This window comes from Neopsephotus bourkii, unplaced genomic scaffold (assembly GCF_033783945.1).
Source record: "Neopsephotus bourkii isolate Nb327-2 ecotype Australia unplaced genomic scaffold, CSIRO-AGI_Nbou_v1 NB_1760, whole genome shotgun sequence".
Taxonomy (NCBI): Eukaryota; Metazoa; Chordata; class Aves; order Psittaciformes; family Psittacidae; genus Neopsephotus; species Neopsephotus bourkii.
In genome coordinates this window covers 8,437,009-8,458,750 of record NW_026902234.1, presented here as the reverse complement: position 1 = coordinate 8,458,750, position 21,742 = coordinate 8,437,009, and the positions used below count along the sequence as shown (strand labels likewise).

Here is a 21,742-nt window from a genome sequence, read left to right as displayed (position 1 = left end):
CGGTCATGTATCACAACAGCAGCTTTGAATGACTTTTCTGCAAGGAAAAGAATCAAGTCTAACCAGTTCTCTTTCAAAATTCCTAGCTGGGTAGTGGGCAGTGCAAGCAACATTCCAATCTGATGAAAAGTACTTGATTGCAAAGTGAGAGCACTTGACTTTTCAGCATAGGTGCCTGCCTGAGTTGTGGCTTGCTCACAGGTGATCTAATACTGAGGTAACTATTAAGCCAGCTAAGTGTTTACTGAGGGCGTATTTAGAATAGATCCCAATTTTTGGCACATGATAGAAAAAGAACATTTCATTATGTCTTACAAATGTTTAGGCTTTAACCCCCAACAAGTAAAAAGATTACTGTACATAATAGGGCTTTCACATACAATTAAGGCATAATTTTCAAGGATCCTTTCCACCTGCAGATGTAATAGAGGTATTTTCCCTCTAGAACTCTGTCTGTCTTCCCTTTCAAAGTCAAATTCTTAAAATGTCTAGCTCATGGCATAACTTGCATATCAGCAAGTATCAATGCAATCTGGCAAGAAGAGACAAGGCACATTTGTAGCAGAACAAATAGATTAGGAGAAGCTTCTTAGTCCATCTCTTTAGAAAGGAATGTTACATTGGAGTTGTCATTTTGTTATGTGTCAAATGATAATTTGAATAATAAGATGATACAGTGTTAGTTTTGTCAAGCAATTTTTTGCACCTTTTCACACAGGTTTAGGGGCTGCTTTTACATGCATTCCGATAAGCAATCCTTGCAATTTAAGATATTTTGGTTTTGGAGCTACACTGAACTGTGTAAAAAGAATATGACTGAACCTGCTGCAGGACAAAGGAAGGAGCTACATGATGAACTTCTTTCTCACTTTTATGTTATTTGTTCTTTTCTTCCTTTGAAGTTTTTGGGTTTTGTTTGTGCTTTTGTATACTGTTTCTTATGTAATTTTATTAAACCTTAGATAATTTGTAAGATCAGTAGAGAAGTATGCAGCCATTTACTCTTACTCACTGCTATAGTTTATTTTGAGGAGTATTTTTGTGCCTAAGACAAGGAGCAGAAGAGGGGCTGACAACTTTTGTCAACTCACTATGACTGCATAGTTAAATCTGAGTGCCATCTATCTCTTCAAGTCATGCATGCAAAATAGAAGTGACTTAAAAGTGCTGTTTGAAGTGACTAAGAAGTTTTTAAAATCCATTGGTGGCTTTAAATGAACTGTTCTGTAACTAGATCTCTGAATGAGCATTGTGTTAGAACTTGTTTCAGTCACAAGTATCAACATTATTACAGTTCAGAAAATTGATACAAATCCAACAGTACATGTTTGCTGATTTAAGATCCCATTTCAGTAAATTGTTAAACAAAGTAACAAAAATACTTCAGTTTTTTGTTTAGTTTAATTTCATTTAATCTTGAATTGTGAGTTACAAATTTGTTTGATTTTTAGAACAAAAAATGTGAACGTTTCTCAGACATTCATAATCTGTGCATTTATTTTCAGTACACATTTTGGAACTTTGTACCAAAAAATTTGTTTGAGCAGTTCAGAAGAATAGCTAACTTCTATTTTCTCATCATTTTCCTTGTTCAGGTAAGCTATCCCCATTTTTCAACACATTTCTGGAGTTTGAAAAGGTTTAAAAATGCACTGGTTTTGATGACTGAAGAGGTAAACGGTTGACCCTGGACAACCTTTTGTACTGATGATGTAATAAAAGGAGATTTGTTTTATTTCCAGGTTGTGAATATGAATCTAACCTAAAGAGAAATTGATGCCATCACCAGTTTGATGGCAAGATACCTCTTGATAAAATTGAAAAGAACGTGTCACTTTTATTTTCTTACAAGCAAATATCCAGATCAGCAAAACCATTGTTATAAATTAGATTAATGATAAACTTTTGTAAGTTTTGCTGAATGTTAATTTTTTTATAACAAAATGGCAGAAATTTTCCAAGTGCACTGGAAGGCTGTGGAGAAACTAAATTATAGATGCTTATACAATGCTTGCTTAGGGTGGTACATAAATATTTGGGTTTGTAGTTGTTACCTCACACAACTAGTCTGATGCTTTCTAGGTGTCTTCATTCTGAACCTTTCACAATCACTTAAATATATTTAACAATAAAAATCTTACAAAGTTAAGTGAAAAGCTGCATTAGTAGGCACACCAGATTCCGCAGAAAGAAAATCTATGCAGATTGCCAGGAAAATGTAGACTTTCTTATCATTTGAGCTCTCTCTCTGCATTCTACCTCTGTTTATAATTGTAGAAGCCACAGCCCAGTATTTCAGTATTTACTCCTTGCATGTGTAAGAACAGCTGTAGTTATAACATGTAAAAATTACACTACCCTGATTTCTAATGTTGCTTGGTAATGTTGTCTTCAAAGCTGCAGCTTTCCAATCTGGTTCTTAAACTCTTGCAAACAACTACTTTTACTAGTCATTAATGTCTGAATGTTAATGTGATCTAAATATGCTATTGTATCTTACTACAGCATATAGTTTTCAAATTTTGTTGGTATAGCATATATTCTTAAAATTGCATTAAAGTACTATGCTTTTTAATTAAAGTTCCTTAGTGCTTTGTAACGTATTGGTGAAATGATTACTTGAAACATCTTGGTTGAAAAATTGACAGTTTATATTCACAAAAATATAACCAGAAAATATTTACTCCTTTTGTTGCAGTTAATAATTGATACACCTACTAGTCCAGTTACAAGTGGACTTCCACTTTTATTTGTCATCACTGTAACAGCTATAAAACAGGTGAGTAATTTAGTGAGCAAAAGTAAAACTAAAGAGAACATTATTATTTGGTTTGTGTATTTCAGTTTTCCCTGCCTTTTTGTGTTAGACTAAATTAGGGCAATGCTGAAAGAATGATTGTGGTAAATTTTGGAGGAGTTTTATTTTTGTTTCCTTAGTTTAAGTAGAATTGGTTGCTATATGATGATGTTTCACTCATTCAATGCAAACTTGTAAATTATTTTATAATTTTGATGTTCTTGTGTTCCAAGGAATCATTTCCATTCTTGTGTTCACTCAGCACAACTCACCTTTCATTTATTTGTTTCTAAATTGCTGTCCACATCTTATGTTTTTCCATGACTGAAAATGAGCTTAGTAAAGAGCTACAAAAACTTGTAAGAAATCTGCTGTTAACCTTCAGGTTTCCTTAGCCTTTACAGTATGAATGGATAATAAAAATTGTTTTGGTTCAGGTCTTCAGTATATATTTGATTATAATCTACAGTTCATAATGATAGCTGCAGTACTTTCTGCAGATTAGCATTGAACAGATGTTACTGTATTATCTCATTTTTAATGTTAAAATTAACCCATAAAACAGATGAAAAACCATGCAAGTATATTTTTAGATATTAGTTGTTGCTACATCCTTGAGTATAAAAGAACTTACTAGAAGTTGTTCTGTCAAAATAGAATTGCATAATACAGGTATGGAATTGTACAGGTTTGCCATTTGACTTTCAAGTTAGTACTACCAAGAAGATAATGATTAAGGTAGTTTTTCACTGGCTGTCGTAATGCTGCAGTGCTGCCTTTAGCATGAGCACATAAACGTAGATGGAGTCTTATCGAAATTAGTGGAATCTCGGCTATATAGAGATTGTTTTAATTCATATGGAGATATTAAAATCAGATCTGTATGTTATCAGAGCCTCTGTTATTACAAATTGCATCTAGATCAGGAATTAATCAGGAATGAGCTCATAATTGCCTTTCTGTTGATTTAGCCAGAGGTGAATTTATTGACTTTGTGAGTTTCAAGACAGCTAAAGGAGGACAAGAGGATACCTGATCTTGCAAAAACCTTGCTAGTGCAGAGTTAATTTGTTAAAAATTTCACTAAATTTGAGCTAGCAAGTGATTTTATAAGCAGTACTTTGTATTTGGTGCCTACAATACTCTTCTCTATTTTCTGTACCATCTCACCATAGCCACAGAATAGTTTCTAATAATTTGGGCTCCTAAAGTAATAGTCACAAGTCATGTTCTTTACAGTGGTTCTGTTATGCATTTGTTTTTTTTGCTTTCAGTCCAATTTAATGATATTTGCTTCTGTGGGATAGCTGTAGGCACTCAGTGGCACAGTGAGTTCCCTTTCATGGTTTGGTCTTCTTTGTATCTCTGGGTCCAGATACCTGCCATTTCCTTCCTTCATTTCAATGAATGGAATGTGAATGTGAAAGGAAAATCTGCACAAGCAGCATCTTTTGCTGGGCTGCTTGGAGGAGTTAGTACTTTCCATGGGCATAAGGAAGCTCTTTTACTTCGTGTTTCCAAAAAATCTTATCTTTTTGGGGGGGGAGGAATAAAATCCATTAAATAGTTTAATTCAAGACTGCTTCTAGGTCAAAGTGCTCCTTAGTTTAGCTGAAAACTTGTAGAAATAAGACTGTATTTCTTACATACCTATGACAGATTTGATGATTAAAATCATGGCTAACAAAAATGAGGACGTGGTTCGTTAACCCTGGCCAGCAGCCAAACACCCACGCACCCCTTTTCTCACTCCCCTCTTCTGTGGAAAACAGAGAGAAAGTGAAGATACTTGTGCATCGTATTAGTGACACTTTATAGGGAAAGTAACAGCTATGCCAAGCAAAATAAGGAATTCATTCACTACTTCCCATTGGTAGGCAGATGTCTAGTCACTTTCTGGAAAGCAGGGCCTCAGCACAAGTCATGCTTGCTTAGGAGTATGAATGCCATCACCACAAATTACCCCTTTCTGCCTGCTTTCCCTGAGATTTTCTTGCTGAGCACAATTACATATAGTATTGAATATCCCCTTGGTCAGTTTGGGTCTGCTGTCCAGGCAGAGTCCCCTCCCAGCCCCTTGCCCACTACCCCCAGCCAACTGGCCTCTTTTTTAGTGTATGGGGAGGTTGGAGAGAAAGGCTTGATGCTGTGCAAGTACTGTTCAGCTGTAGCTGAAATACTGGGGCATAACCAACACTGGTTTAGCCCCAATTACGAAGCACAGCAGCATATGGGCAGCTGTGAAGAAAGTGAACTCCATCCCAGCCAGGCCCAGAACAGAGGGTAATTTTGGTTGTTCCTGAATAGGGTAACTGACTACCTTTACAGTCTTTATGCTAAATGCAGACTTTTCCTTCATTCGTTTTCAAAGAAACTGCAGAGAGCAGTATTGTAATTTATTTACAGTGCTAACTATATACAATTGAGTATATTCTATTGTAGAATTCAGCTCTTGCTGCTGAGCAAAAACTGTGATGCATGCAATAGCTAGTATTTTAGCTGTGTCTTTCCCACTCTTAAGATTTTATATGTTGCACTTTAGAATTTTACTGTAGTTTGGTAGTGGCCTACCACAGCCTGGATTATGACATGTGGTGCCTGGAACTGCAGTTCTATCTATTTCCTTCAGTCTTTCTCCCAAAAAGTGGTGTAGATTCTGGGACCTGATTGATAAGCTGTACCAGCTCCTGGAGGTATATTACACTAAAGTTATAAAGACTGTGAGTTCCTACATTATCTCTGAGAGTATCCAAGGCAGTGGTGCATTTGTTTCGCATTGCATTTTCAATGGTTTAGTGTGAGGTGTCTCTGCCCGTGGCAGGGGGATCGAAACTCGATGATCTTAAGGTCCTTTCCAACCCTAACTATTCTATGATTCTATGTACTCAAGCGAGTTAGATGTAAAAATGCATATGGAACCACTGGTGTCTTTCTGTCCCAATCTTTATCCCACAGCAACACATTTTGAATGGAAAGTTGCAGATTCTCTGTCCTTTACTTCGTCTGTTTCTGCATGTAGCTTTTGGGTGATCAAAGTAAGTTATTCTGCAGTCTCCTAAAACAAAATTCTTCAGGTTGATATATATTGTATATAAGGTAAAAAATCGTAACAAGTGTATAACAATCAGAAAATAGTGACTGCCTTCAGTTATGTCATTACTTCATCATCTTTCAGTATGGAGTCTCAGTCTTCCAAAATATACTTCTATGCCTCTATCTTCTTGGCAACCGCTTCTAGAAGTACTTTGCACTTACTCAGGAGCCAGTAGAGCATGAACAAGAAATAATCACTTAACCACCAGAAAGTTCTACACTTTGTAAACCCCCCTATTCATCAGAATGTCTTCATTAAAATATATAATTTTGTTGACTAATTTTAACCATGAATGTTCTTGTTTGTAAATGTCCAACATGACTGACACATACCACAATTTCATTTGTTCTATTGAGAATATATTCTTTCCCCTCTTCCCACCTCTCCCTCCCCATTTCTTGATAAAGGATAATCTCGATTTGGTTGGTTGGTTGGTTTGTTTTGTTGCAAGATAGAGCTGATTTGTGTCTTTATAGCCAAATGTGCATCACTGTGTCATTCCATTTCACTGTTTTCTAGGGTTATGAAGATTGGCTTCGACATAAAGCTGACAATGCAATGAACCAATACCCTGTTCATTTCATTCAACACGGTAAACTGGTTAGAAAACAAAGCCGAAAATTAAGAGTAAGTAATTATGATTTAACAGAGTAAGGCTTTACTTCACACTTCTCGTAGAACAAATTATACAGAAATGCAGCATGATGATATTGCAGCACTTATTACATTTCATTGAGATTAGACTCGCAACGTACTAATTTTTAATTTAGTGCCACTCAGTAAATGTTATAAGCTAGATATGTTTCTATTTTATCTTGTTAACTCCTCTCATAACTGTTCTGTTCATTTTTCATTTTTTAACTCTAATTTTTCCACTCATGATGTGTCTTCTGTCCATTTTCAGTCTGTGGTTATGCACATTAATGATGTATTTAAGACAGATTATCATAGCGCTACTGATATGTCGTGTGTATTGATGGCTTGGCTTCACGAGCGAAGATTTGGGAAGGGCTTTAACTATGCCTATGTATACAACATATACATATGCATACATATATATACAACACATTCAGAATGCTTTCTTCATTACTCTTCAAATCACAGCCTTTTCATTGGCTGTTGAATGTCGCTGCATTCCCTTCCTGGCAGTTTGAAGGTTATTATCAGAATTAATTTCTGCTTTTTTTTTTTTTTTTTTTTTAGCAGATTCCTTGATTCTTTTCATCATTATTCTCTTTAGAACACAGCAAATTTGATAGCTATTTGTTTGGATTTTTCCTTATTTCTAGTATCTTCATTAGGGATATCTTTTTCTGCTTTGGTTTGTTTGGACATAAATGGCTCTACAGTATTCACAGCCTTTCTGCTGATGCCTTTCTCTGTGATCTTCCCTTTGAGTGTGATAGCTTCTGCCTAGGGCTTTCTGGTAATAAAAAAAAATTGAAACATCACATGCTGAGTATTCCACATGCATAACTAAACAGTTAAATATTGCAAATAAAGTACCACATGACTGAAATTTGTATTCTATAAAGTAATCTATTGCCCATATTTTCTCAATTTCTCCCCTGTTCTTTGCATTTCAGAGACTGTATTTTGAGCAACTAGATGGTAGGAGACAGGCATAAGAAATATTTGCATAGAAAGGGATATCTGGAAATATCTGGATGATATGTAGTAAGCAAGAAAATAGACTAGAATATGCAAAGGTAGACTGTTATGTACCTAAAGCCTGTGGATATTTGATTAAAGAAGAGGCTTCTTTTTCACTGCATCACAGACCAGTTGAGGTTGTCAGGCATGTGTGGAGGTCGTCTTATCCAATCCCGTCTGCTCAAGCAGTACCACCAAGAGCTGGTTGCCCAGGACCAGACAGCTTTTGATTATCTCCAAGGGTAGAGACGCCACAACCTCCCTGGGCAATCTGTGCCATTTGTTCATTTTTTTCTTCTTATAATCGCTTGAGAAAGATGACCCCTCAAAATGTATCAACACCTTCTTTCCTCAAATGAATGGTTTAGAGCAATATTTTGAATTTATAGTTGGTTTCCTTTCTGTGACACTCAAACACGCTATAAGATTTAACTGTGTCTTCATGAATGCAAACTAATTTGCTCACCTTTAAATACGGAGAAAAATAGGATGGACTTCTAGTCATAAATTCTGCTGAAAATATATCCTGTTCTCATTGCCAGAGTTGGAAATCAATAGCTTTTGCAACTACCTCTAATTAGTTTCAGAGCTACGTGTTTATCCTCAACAGCCAACAAAAGTAGCTCAAATCTTCAGCTGTTTTTGAAATAATGTTTTCTTGTATTTAGTCTTAAAACAAGGATAGTATCTTCCATCTTTCAAATAAAGTTGCAAAACTTAATAAGGCAGTACTTGCAAAATGGTTATCCTGAAAGGAAATATAGTACACAGCAGACCTCAGCCATTCCACAAGGTGTGATTCAGCTTTGAGATATTCCTGTAGTTCTTTACTGCTGTGATAAAATCATGGTGTAAATAAGAGTAGATGAATTTCTAAATATTTGAGTGAACTTATGTTTCGAAATCTGAAAATTGGTCTGCTACATAAATGATAAATTTTTTTTTTTGTTGTTGTTGTATCTTTTCTTTAGGTTGGAGATATTGTAATGGTAAAAGAAGATGAAACATTCCCATGTGACTTAATATTTCTGTCAAGTAGTAGAGAAGATGGAACATGTTTTGTTACAACAGCTAGTTTGGATGGTGAATCCAGCCATAAAGTAATTAAATGTTCTAAATTTTCTTTCTGAGGCAAAGCTTGCTTTTAATTTTTCACATTTGACTGCATGTTTACATGTGTGAGCAGATAAACTAACTTGTGTAACTTCGGTTTCTACCAATTGACTGACTTTCTCTTAAAGTAACATTTTATGGAAAGTTTAAAAATGTATGTATTTGTGACTTTGTGTCCAGTATAGGCATGTGGATTACAGAGGTAATGCACAAACTTTTTTCTACTTAAATGCTTCCATGGTGACCTAATTAGTGACCACACTGCAAGGTACTAGCATGTAATGTAAGATGATGCCCACTTAGGAGCATTTGAAGGTGCATCTTACTTGAACTATGAGCTCTAAGAGAAAGTTAATAAATCTGCTGCATGCTGAACTGAAGTATATGTGCAGATTAATGTATTCTATATCTGTCCTTTTTTATTTTATTTACACCTTGATATTTGTTCCAGACTCACTATGCTGTTCAAGATACAAAGGCATTTCACAATGAACAAGAAATGGATGCACTACATGCTACCATTGAATGTGAACAACCTCAGCCTGACCTTTATAAGTAAGAAAATAATTCTTGCCCATTTTATTTAGTGTTCCCTAACAATAAATTATAAGAATATCATAATGAAAATATACTGGCTGCATCTGGATGGTTAGATCTGGCCCCAGAGTGAGCTTGATGTCAGGTTAGTTCTCCATCCTTGCTCCTTTCACTGGTCTCCTCCAGGGCAGTGGTCTCCAAAGAGGGGTGCACAAAGCAGGCTGTTTGTGTGGCAAAAATTTTAGAACTTGTGGGTTTTTTAATCTAAAAAATAAGAAAGAAATTAAGCTTTACTAATATTTAATACATTTCTTGACACTGGCTGTCAAGAAATAGTCCGTATGTCAGAGTCCCATGTTATATACAGTTTGTGACCAGTCTTCAGGGGATGAGAGGATATTCTGCAACATGGAGAGGTTGCTTGTGGCACCATGGCTTGTTCTTTTGCTTTCAGCACACATGAATAATGAGAATATGTATTGGTAGACAGCTTCTATCTCTGCTATTTTTTGCTTGGCACTTTACTGGTCAACAAACCACAGTGGCAAATCTTTCTTTCCAAAGGCACGTGGTCTTTTTACATCAAGGGGCATCATAACAAACTCTACAGTGTCTTTAGATGTGGCTCTGCTGTGTTGTATATTCTTTCAGCAGACAGGTTGCCAGTTCTCTGAGCCTGGGAGGTTTCCCTTTCAGGGTAACAGACCCACCAGTTCCCCAGTTTCCTCTACCATCCAGAATGCTGATGTCTGGCTTAATCTGGTTTGATTTAAGGTTATCCACTTAGACTGTGATACTGCAAATATGGCATACTGAATCTGACTGGAATGTAGTAAATATTCTTCCTAGCAGCCCATTTGGTGTAGTGTTTTTGATTTGTGACAAAACCAGTGTTAATAACACACCCTTGTTTTTGCTGTTGCTGAAAAATGTTTGTGCAGTGTCAAGGCTTTCTCTGATTCTCACTTTGCCCCTCCAGCAAGTAAGCTGGGGTTGGGCAGGAGGCTGGGAGTGAACACAGCCAGGAAATTTACCTCAGCTGACCAGAGGGATGTTCTGTGCCATATAATGTTGTGCTCAGCAATAAAACTAGTAGTCTTTCAAAAGTAGTTGTTGCTTGAAGACTGGCTGGGCATTGGTCTGCTTATGGGAGGTGGTGAATGCTTGCCTTTGTGTCACTTGGTTTTTCTTCCTTCACTTACTAATTTGTCATTATCTCACTTTTGGTCTTCCAGTTTTCTCTCCTATCCTTCTGGGAAGGGAATTAGCAAGAGGCTAGTGCATGATTAGTTGCTATCCAGCAGCAACCCACCACATACAGATAAAATGTACTTAGAGAGGTACTCAGAGGGAAAATTGCTAATTTGCCTTACACTTTTGTTTTAAGCTCAGTTGTAGTGTTTAGGTTTTGTAAAGGATAGTAATTACACTGGCTTACCTCGGGTAATTTAGGGAATAAGATTTCTTGTTATTTCTTGCTAATGGGTCTACTTAGAATATTTAGTTCTAATTTTAGAATCTCTTACATCTTTTTATATGGACACTTTACACTGACTTACTGTTCTGTGTATTTTTCTGTTTACATGTATCTCCATGTTGTTTATGTTCTGGGTGATCAGCGCTTGTTCAGCTGGAGGGTGTTCACTGTAATAAATACTTTGTAGAAAATATTTCTCAAATAATCTATTCTTACACATGTTTTTTGAAGTGAGAGTAATTTTCTTTGCTTTTAAACATGTATGTGTGGTGTATATGTATCTGTAATGTAATGTACATTAAACTGAAATATTTGGACATATATGCGTTAATAATACACAAGTTAGCAATGTTGTTAAGCTACTTCTATACTTCCCTTGCAGATTTGTTGGTCGAATAAATGTTTACCATGATAGGAATGAGCCTACTGCAAGGTAGGGAAAATGCAGAGTTTTTACACACTTAAACATTTCCAGCGTTACGCTGATTTTGGCCAGGGTAGAGTTAATTTTCTTCATAGTAACTGGTACTGGGACTATGTTTTGTATTTGTGCTGGAAACTGTTGATGGTTCTGCCTCTCACCCCATCAGGAAGTAGACTGGGGTACATAAGAGATTAGACAGGACACAGCCAGGACAGCTGACCCCAACTGACCAGGGGGATAGCACAAACCATGTGGCATCATGCTCAGCATATACAGCTGGGGGAAGAAGGAGGAAGAGGAGAATGTTCATAGTAATGGCATTTGTCTACCTAAGTCACTGTTACATGTGATGGAGCCCTGCTGTCCTGGAGATGGCTGAACCCCTTGCCTGCTGATGGGAAGTGGTGCATATTAAACTGTCTCTGTCTCAACCCAGGAGTTTTCTTGGTTTTACTCTTCTGATTTTCTCCCATCCCACTGAGGGCCAGGGGGTGTAACTGAGTGGAGGTGTGGGGCTTAGTTGCTGGCTGAGGTTAAAACATGACAAGGTTCAAATAGGTATCAATGGTGAACATTACCTTTGGTTCACCAACAAAGTGCTGACTTGTCTTAATAGAATGTTTTTCTCATACAAGTTTCCAGACTTATTTCATATATAAGTATTTCATATTTTAATCAGACAGATTTTTTTATATTTTTGTCTTTATTCAACTTCAGTTTTATTTGATGTGTATTTAGTTTATAAATCATGTTGATAGGATTTTGGCTGTGTTTGTACAATACTGCTCCATTAGCAGGAGATCCTGGTAGTGCACTAAACAATATGAATAGTATCACTTGTGTATTTCTGTTTTTTTCTTCTTAGAAATTTAAGAATATGAACGTGCCCAATATAATGTTTAGTTTTAGTAACGGTTTTTGTACATTTTTCTAAAATGTCTAGTGTTGTGTGTTCAGGAAGGCAACATCCAAGGTAATTAATTTTGTATGTTGTGTATGATATGATCTGTTACCCTGGGCCTGGCACTTAGAAGGGTCTGCCTCCTGTGGAAATAGGCTTTATCCTGAACGGAGTGCAGTACTTTGTGCTCAAGGAGCAGTCTTAGGACATTCCTTGTCCAGCAAAATGAAGAAAAAATGAAGCAGTCAAAAGAGGCACAAGTCTTCCTCTCATTTCTGCCTAGGATCTTCTGTCTACCACCAAGGAAGACTCACTGTACCTCATTTTGTTCAGGTCCTTGGTACAAAGAGGCAAAGCAATAGGAGGGAAAGCTTCTTGCTCGGGTGATATCCTAGACTCCAGCATATGGGTGGTGTGCAAGTGTGTCTACATGTCTGATTTCTATCACAGTCTGCTGTGAAAACTGTCTTTTTTTTTTTTATCTTCTTTCTCTTTAAAGATTGACTAATACAGTTGGTTGGAAATGAACTTGGGTGGGAGAGGACAGTAAAATAAGCAAAAAATACCTTTTTAATCTCAACAGCAATAGATTGATCTTTTTATAACACAAGAAGAAAGTCTGTGGCATTAAGACATATTCCTTGGACAGCACTATTAGAGCAATGGGTATTTTTTACTATATTGGGATATAATGTCTTATAATCCAAGTCATTCCTATAACATCACACCACTGGCTTAAACAAGACTAGTTTCAGGTTGTATGGCCTGGGTTGTTTTGTTTTTTTTTTTTTTGTCTTCAGAGTTTCTTGATTTTGGAACACTTTGAAAAACCTGAACACATTTAAAAAAAGCATTTGGAACACATTAAAAAACCCTGAACTTCTTGGGTTTTTTTCATTACTGTGTATATGGTCCAATAATTCTACATGCTTTCTGTCTATAAAGTAGTCCTTGGTTTTGCACTAATATGGTGATTTATATTATTTTAAATTGCATAGGAATCCTTATATTAATTTCCTTATTCCTTAATAAACTATTTTACTTACATTCAACTTTATGCTTTGAAATGTATACAGTAAGTATCAAACAATACCTTATATGCCATTTATACTTAAAATAAAGTGGAAGAAAGTATTGTCCTTAATAAGTAATTCTAGCATCTGGGATACTATAGTTTATATAAGCCTAAAAAAAGACTTGAATTGGTATTTTTAAAGATATGCACCTTGCTTTTAGGATCGTGAATCTTTATTTAGGTACCTGCATATGTGGTTCTTGGATGCATTGGTTTAAGACTTGAATTGTGAAATTATGAGTTTAATTTTACGCATCTACATATTTTTAATTTTAACTGAAAGCTTTAAATATGCCTAGTAATTTTGTTACACGGAGTAAAAATATTTGACTAAAATTAATTTCCTCTTTTATGTGGCTTCTACTGAGGTCTGCTGTTTCTCTCTAAACGTTTATATTTTGTAACATTTATCTTTTGCAGGCCATTAGGATCTGAAAATCTGCTTCTTAGAGGAGCCACTTTAAAGAATACAGAAAAAATCTTTGGTAAATCTTTGTATTGATTATTTAAATGGTCTGTGAAGTATCAAGCAAACATTAAACAAGGCTACAACCTTACATTTACATTTACTCATTTCTAATGAGTCACTTGATTTGCAACTTTTTAATAAGGTTTACTGTTGTAATTGCAGTGATGTAACTATTAATGATGTATAATGACTATAGAGAGTTTTTGGAAGGAGGATTTTATTGTTTGTCTTTAAGGATTACTTAAGGTGACAAGAAGAAGACGACTTAACTTCACGTAAATATATGGCTTTTGAACAGGCACTGGGAATTGATGATGTTGTCCCAAAGCAGTTAATGAGCCTGTTGAAAAATTGTTATAATCTGTTTTGGTCATTTGTTGAAACAGACACCCAACCAGATATAAATATGGTTGATCAAAAACCATCAATCCACTTAAACAGTTCCTGATCAAAATTAGACTTTCTGTTAGCAAGTATACTTTATGTGTACAAATTGTCCTCATTCTATAGAAAATGTTGCATATTTTAGAAAAAATTGGAAGCACAAACTGAGATTTTTTTTAATTCTTCAAGAAAGCCTAGTGGGAGTAGTAGTTCTGTTATAACAAGGCAGTCCTTATCAGTGACTAAAGGAACAAGGATCCAAATCATCCTTTATCATTTACAACTTCTGTACTTGTAGTCTATGGGGCGGAGTCTAGTTGGAGGCCCGTATCTAGTGAAGTGCCTCAAGGGTCGGTACTGGGACCAGTATTATTTAATATATTCATCAATGATTTAGATGAGGGAATTGAGTGTACTATCAGCAAGTTTGCTGATGACACTAAGCTGGGAGGGGTTGCCGACACGCCAGAAGGCTGTGCTGCCATCCAGAGAGACCTGGACAGGCTGGAGAGTTGGGCAGGGAATAACTTGATGAAATATAACAAGGGAAAGTGTAGAGTCCTGCATCTGGGCAGGAACAACCCCAGGTTCCAGTATAGACTGGGGAACGACCTGTTAGAGAGCAGTGTAGGGGAGAGGGACCTGGGGGTCCTAGTGGATGACAGGGTGACCATGAGCCGACACTGTGCCCTTGTGGCCAAGAAGGCCAATGGTATCCTGGGGTGTATTAGAAGGGGGGTGGTTAGTAGGTCGAGAGAGGTCCTCCTTCCCCTCTACTCTGCCCTGGTGAGACCTCATCTGGAATATTGTGTCCAGTTCTGGGCCCCTCAGTTTAAGAAGGACAGGGACCTGCTGGAGAGAGTCCAGTGCAGGGCAACTAAGATGATTAAGGGAGTGGAGCATCTCCCTTATGAGGAAAGACTGAGGGAGCTGGGTCTCTATAGTTTGGAGAAGAGGAGATTGAGGGGTGACCTTATTAGTGTATATAAATATATAAAGGGGGAGTGTCACAAGGATGGAGCCAGGCTCTTCTCAGTGGCAAACAATGATAGGACAAGGGGCAATGGGTACAAACTGGAACACAAGAGGTTCCACTTAAACTTGAGAAGAAACTTCTTCTCAGTGAGGGTGACAGAACACTGGAACAGGCTGCCCAGGGAGGTTGTGGAGTCTCCCTCTCTGGAGACATTCAAGACCCGCCTGGACACGTTCCTGTGTAACCTTATCTAGGTGTTCCTGCTCCGGCAGGGGGATTGGACTAGATGATCTTTTGAGGTCCCTTCCAATCTCTAACATACTGTGATACTGTGTGATACTGTGATACTCCCAAGAAAGATCAGTGATAGCCATGAACTTACCCTAAACTACCAAAATCTTGCAACTCTTTCTCAAAAGAGAGTGCAAAAAGTATGTATTAGTTTCAACTTCCTCTTTTTGCTTTTAGTTGTAGTCTAAAATAGATGAACTAATATAATCAGTTTGTAGAAAGTATTTTTCTAAATTTCAAAATATGGTTTTAATGTTTCTGTTATCTTGAGTATCAGGCAGAAATGTTCCTAATAAGCAGGTATTTCTGGTCTGCCTTACATACGCAGCTTTTGCCATTACCCCAGCACAATTCATATCCTGAATTATTTTATTTAGCGATGTACAAGTTTGCTTGCTTAAGTACTTTAAGTCCATCATCTTGTTTACAGCTTCTTTTAGTTGCTGTGTTCAGTCTTCTGAGGTTTAGTCTTTTGATTTGTGTTCTCAACAGGAAATTCGTAATGTCAAACGATCACTTTTCATGAATTATAAAATTTTACTGAATCAAGCAAAATTGATGGTTGCCTTTTATTCTTCTTGGATATATCCTGTAGTTTAGCCCTATCTGGATTTTCTTTCACAATGTATGCCTTAGCTTCTAAAATTATAGCCACAAAAGAGAACTTAAAAATGCAAGGTGATTTATTCAAAACCCCGATTTGGATTGGCTTTGATACATAGAAACATGTTAGCAATTGGAATGGGATGTAAATGCTGCTTAAAATTTCCCTGTAAGACCTTTATTAAAGTTACTCTTTATTAAAGCTATTTCTAGTTTCTGAGTATCATTCAAATCTTTATTCTTTTTCTTGAGACTATAGAGAATTAAAGAAATAATGGAGTATAATAATAACGTGAATTGTGCTTTTATGAAGTTGTGCTGTGTAATCGTTAGTAAAACAAGTTATCTAATTTCAGGTGTTGCTATCTACACTGGCATGGAAACTAAGATGGCATTAAATTATCAGGCAAAATCACAGAAACGATCTGCTGTAGAAAAGTAAAATTTCTAATATTTTTTTGGGGGTGGAAAACTGCATGTTTGGATGGTGAATAAAAGGGGATTATTTTTTTTTTTATTTTACTAGATGTATGTGTTTCATTAGAGGTAGAAGGACTTAATGGTTTGTTTTCAGTAAAAACAGGGTTTTTTTATGCACTTTACTTTGGATCAACTGCAGTAACACAAAGCCTGTCTGTGGCAGGTTTCCCATGCTTTAGCTAAAATTAGAAGTTCCTTGCAGGGCATATATAATGGGAAAGGAAGACACTGCTGTTCTCAAAGAACGAGCTGACACTGGTTGCTTACTTTTTTAAAGAGAGATAAGTATTCTTTAGTCCTACTCTGCTATCTGAAATCATCAGCTCTGAGTAAGGTGTCCAAGCCTTGTGGAAAAAAAGGTGTTGATTAAGGCAAGATGTACTGACCCTCTGACAGCCCTTCTCTTACACAGTGACTGAGCATTGGTGATGTGTCTTTTTCAGTTCTTACTGATACATAACCTGTGGCTTCTCGTTCATACCCATCATCGATGAAAATATAATTTTAAATGTGAAGTGTTCTTGCTCTTTTTTTAGATCTGTCTAGAAAGTGTTAAATCATTTCAGCTACATAGCAAAATGTTCTCAACAGATTTATATTCCACGAAAATACTTATGTGTTATTATCAGTTCAGAGAAATGGCATAAAAAGGCCTGCAGATACATGTCTGATTATTCTGTTATGATTCCATCTATGCTATTGTTTTTACTAATGTACTAGGTTTGGTAAGGTGTCACACACATTTTGGAAAACAATTAGAGCAGTTTACATTTTAAATAGAAAATCATCCTCAATAATATTTTTCTATGTTGGGAAAAACGCTGTAAAAAAGTTAGATAGCATCATAGTGTTAGACTTGCAGCGACTGTTAGGCTGAAGCACAAATGTAACATTTTTCAGTAAACTGCGGTTTATGTGCTAATGGAGTTCTCACTTTGCCTTTATATTTATTTATTTTTTTTTTTAGATCAATGAATGTATTCCTTATTGTATACCTCTGTATTCTTATCAGTAAAGCACTGATAAATACTGTCCTGAAGTATGTCTGGCAGAGTGAACCATTTCGTGATGAGCCATGGTATAATCAGAAAACAGAGCCAGAAAGGAAAAGAAATTTGGTATGGAAATAAATTTCAACACCAAAAAGTTTTACTAAACCTGTAATGTGGAAGAATCCTACTGAGAAGTGTATACAGCCTGCTTGCTTACTGATCATAAAATGTTTTATTTGCTAATAGTAGTGACAGTATGTTTGCAGAAAGCTTGTATATTAAATTTTTGCACTCAAGTTATACATATGAATTTAACTGATGAGAAAATGTCATGTTTAATGTAAGAACTGCTCTCTTGCAGAGAAATGTAGGACTGAAAGGTATCTGACAGCTGTTTGTAATCATATAACAGATGTGTTCAAAAGAATCCACTGTGGGAATCTGTGTAACAATACCCCTTAAAAACTTAGTTTGATATAGCTCTGTAACTCTGTCATGGGCACTAGAGACCCACAAGAGTGTTGCCAGTGTCTGATGACCCTAACAGAGAAAGGACGTAGTCCAGAATTGATGCTCACATGATCCAAAGTAACAGAGTTCAGCACACAGAAAACACAATATTATGACACTAAATACTTCCAGTGAGACTAGGAGAAAATTTTCTTGGCTACCGTAAATGCATGATGGGTGCACACTAGCCAGGCATGTTCTAGGTTTCTCGTTAACATCAGTAGCACCACCTCAGCCTGCTTAGCAGGTTGACTATGCTTCCACAAGTCTCCACCACTGAAACAATTGAGCTAGGTTATATGCAAACATTTTACTTGTGTTGAGAGAAGGAAGGGAAACCCTGTATTCATTAATGAAATGCTGCCTGAAAGTTATGTAATTGGTAATCCTTGAATGAGTTGCTGCAGGTTTATGTTGTTTTTCTGGTAATTTGTGAATGTACATGTTACCATTTTCCTTGTTCTCCTACAGGTGTACATCACTCTCATGAGTTGCTCTAGAATTTACAACCATGATGTGTGACTATACGGCTGTAAAGAAAAATACAAATTTTAAGAAGTTTTTTTCTTTATGCCAAATCTGTTATGATGTTATATATCATGCAGGCACACAGTTGTGTTGAGCTGTGAGCTATGAAAGGTGTTGCTTACTCTTTGAAAGTTACTAGAAAAAAAAATAACCTGCAAATATATGTAGTCATCTTTTGGTTTTTGATGGTACCTGAAAAATCAATATTTTTGTCTTGTTTCTTTGGCAGTTTCTTCGAGCTTTTACAGATTTCCTTGCATTCATGGTTCTTTTCAACTACATTATTCCTGTATCCATGTATGTCACTGTGGAAATGCAGAAATTTCTTGGTTCTTACTTCCTTACATGGGATGAGGAAATGTTTGATGAGGACACAGGTGAAGGACCACTGGTGAATACTTCTGACCTCAATGAAGAGTTGGGACAGGTAAATTTTAACAAGTGATATTTTTTCAGCCCTTTCTACCATAAGTTTTCATTTTAAAATTGTTAGGGTTTGGGTTTTTTTCAGCTTGAAATGTTGAAAAATTCAATATTGAGACAAAAGGAGTGTTTCCAGTGCAGTAACAGTGCCCAGGTGTATAACTGTATATGACCATTAGTCCAGAATCATCACTTAAACTAATGTAATTGTAGTGGGGAATTCTGATACCACCCTAGGGACCATCTGATGGAAACCGATCTAAATCCAGGCACGTACATTAAGTAATGTTCCTTGGGAAATTGAATTCATGTGCGTTTTGTTTCCATAAATATCTGTCTTGCAGCAAGAAAGCAATTAAAAAACAAAAAGGAGACTGGGAAAAGAGAGAAAATAGTTTAAACGCATTATTTATATGTGTTCTGAGGCAAAAGATAGCTTTGCTGAGAGTTTTGTGTGATAAAATCTTTCTAGGCCCAATTTCTGTGAAAGATGACTCCCAAAAGAAATTGTCTTCTTCTTCTGAAAGAGCATGCGTAAGGATCCTTAAAGGAAGATTTAACCCAGTAATAATCTGAGTTTTGTTAAGAGAACTTGGAAAATCTCTGCTCATATTCCTGCTGTTTTTAATTTGTGCTCATTTGCAGATTGAGTATGTCTTCACAGATAAAACAGGAACGTTAACCGAGAACAACATGGAATTTGTAGAATGTTGCATTGAAGGGCACGTTTATGTGCCGCATGTCATCTGCAATGGCCAAATTCTCCATGATTGTACAGGCATTGATATGATTGATTCTTCTCCAGGAGGAAGTGGAAAGGTATTATGACTTGTTCCTGGTTTTTATGATGAAACATGAAAATTGAGCTGTGCTGATGTGAAGGGAATATTAGAAATACAACATTCTTGAATTTCACTAATCATTGTATATAATTGCAGGAAATTCATCACAGCACAGACATTTTCATTTCCTAGTTTAAGATTTGAAGACTTAATGGGAAGTTTCCCAACTTACTGCAGATGTAAAATTGAATTAAATAAAACCCCCAAATACAGGACTTTCTTTGGTTAGTAGCTAAAGAAATGTAATAGGTGGTTTCCATTTAACATTAGTTGTAATAGGGAAGGCAAGGCAGGAAAACTCTTCAAGGGTGAAAATGAGTGTTCAAGGCAAACAGTCATGACTGAGTGAATATGTGGCCAGAGAATGGTTTATGATTAAATTACTTTTAAATGTCACTTAATATAGCCACATCTGAAATGTGTTATACACAGCATGTATGTGCTGCTGCTTTTTTGCTGTGTAAAGCAAAGTTAGGTGAAAGTTAAGGAGTTTTCATATGTCAACTAATGAGCAGGTTGTAAATGGGCAGGATAATCATAGCCAAAGGACAATGGATATATTTTTAAATATATCAGTACAGTCTCAAATCATAGTTTGGCCATACCCTTCACTATGCCAAAACAAGGCTTCTTAAAATATGTTGATATAATTCAGCAGCCTTACGGCTGTCACCCACAGCCCTCAGAATGCGGTTCCAAGGTGTTTTTATCTTGGAATTATAAAGGCACAGTCAGTTTGTACTGAACAGCACAGAAGAATAAGATTCAGACACAAAGTGACAGGTAGAATCAGTCAGGTATACATGAAACAGAAATATTTTTCTGTTGTCAGAAGCTATCATTACCGAACCATCTGAAACTTCATAGAAGTTGTTGTCTCCAGCTGCCAAAATGTCCACCTCCTATATTTTATATAGGTCTTAAAAATACTCAAGCTGCCTAAGGAATTGAAATCTGTAAACCCTGTTAAGACATGTGCTTCAGGTGCTGCATCCCTCTGTCTGGACTCAGGACTCTTAAAATTGTACCTCAACTAGTATATGATACTGTTTGAACATAATTTAAGTAAAAGTAAAGTTAAAAAACCTTTAGCCACATCTAGGACCCAGGAAGCAGGAGATATACACTCTTTTGGGCATCAGGAGCTTGGCTTGCATGGCAATGCTAGTAGCAATAGCAGCTGTTGAGCGGTTGTGTGTACCACTGGGAAAGACTTGGCTCCCCATAAAGGGCAGGTGACCTGTGACATTGCCTTTATCTGATAGAAACAGTAGTAATTAGTGACATGGAAAACTTTTCCTTCAGAAGGTTATCAAAGCAGCGCATGAAAGTGGTAACACATAATGGCAACTATTTCTTTTATGTTTTAGGAGAGAGAGGAGCTATTTTTCCGAGCTCTTTGTCTTTGCCACACTGTTCAGGTAAAAGATGATGACAGTGTAGATGGATTGAAAAAAAGCCAGCTCTCAAGAAGATCTTGCATATATATATCATCATCACCAGATGAAGTTGCTCTAGTTGAGGGAATACAGAGGTATGTGTATAATTAGATACTATAATTTTTTAATTTGTGGATCTAATCACTGAAGTTCAAAATTGTTTTAAGCACAAAAATTGTAATAAGAAACACCAAATCGGCACAGCTGATGATTTTCTCAACATACAGTCATGACTGCTTATATTCATAAATCAAATAAAACAGTTTGTGAGCTGGGTTTTGTGATTTGGTGGGGGTGTATTTTGGTCACCAATTCCCCCTTCCTACCCTCAAGAGAAGCTCAGTCTTAAATACTTATGACATGCTTAAACTGGATAATTATGTATTTGTTGTATTCATTCTCTTGATGTGTTTCATTTCACAGACTTGGTTACACCTATCTAAGGCTGAAGGACAATTTTATGGAGATCGTAAATCGGGAAAATAACATAGAGAAGTGAGTGGTTAAAAATACAAGAAAATAGATGAGGATAATCTAATAGTTACTGATAGTTTTAGAGACTATGGTTAGGTTATTTTTCCTTTGTTATATGGCAATAATTTTTTAATAGTAAATGGTGTGTACTGAGTTTGTCATTCGCAAATAATCTCTATTTACAGGAGGGTAATATCTATAGAATACATTTTTATAGCTGGTTCAAAGAAAAATTAAAACAGATACTGTTCTGTTATTTT

General features: G+C 36.3%; 1 protein-coding gene across 13 annotated transcripts in view; it reads left to right on the top strand.

Moving 5' to 3' along the window:
- Window positions 1-21,742, top strand: part of ATP11A (ATPase phospholipid transporting 11A) — a 117,832-nt gene that overhangs the window by 65,815 nt on the left and 30,275 nt on the right. For all 13 annotated transcript variants that reach the window (XR_009729152.1, XR_009729151.1, XR_009729154.1 and 10 more), the window contains exons 3-15: window positions 1,506-1,595; window positions 2,699-2,779; window positions 6,411-6,518; window positions 8,516-8,644; window positions 9,109-9,212; window positions 11,054-11,104; window positions 13,492-13,556; window positions 16,151-16,232; window positions 17,242-17,392; window positions 18,534-18,731; window positions 19,373-19,546; window positions 20,940-21,103; window positions 21,432-21,503. Coding sequence is in view for 9 of the 13 variants with exons in the window: in XM_061377777.1 (XP_061233761.1) it covers window positions 1,506-1,595; window positions 2,699-2,779; window positions 6,411-6,518; window positions 8,516-8,644; window positions 9,109-9,212; window positions 11,054-11,104; window positions 13,492-13,556; window positions 16,151-16,232; window positions 17,242-17,392; window positions 18,534-18,731; window positions 19,373-19,546; window positions 20,940-21,103; window positions 21,432-21,503 (1,469 nt within the window). In the remaining 4 variants the exon portion in view is untranslated. The remainder of the gene's footprint in view (window positions 1-1,505; window positions 1,596-2,698; window positions 2,780-6,410; window positions 6,519-8,515; window positions 8,645-9,108; window positions 9,213-11,053; window positions 11,105-13,491; window positions 13,557-16,150; window positions 16,233-17,241; window positions 17,393-18,533; window positions 18,732-19,372; window positions 19,547-20,939; window positions 21,104-21,431; window positions 21,504-21,742) is intronic.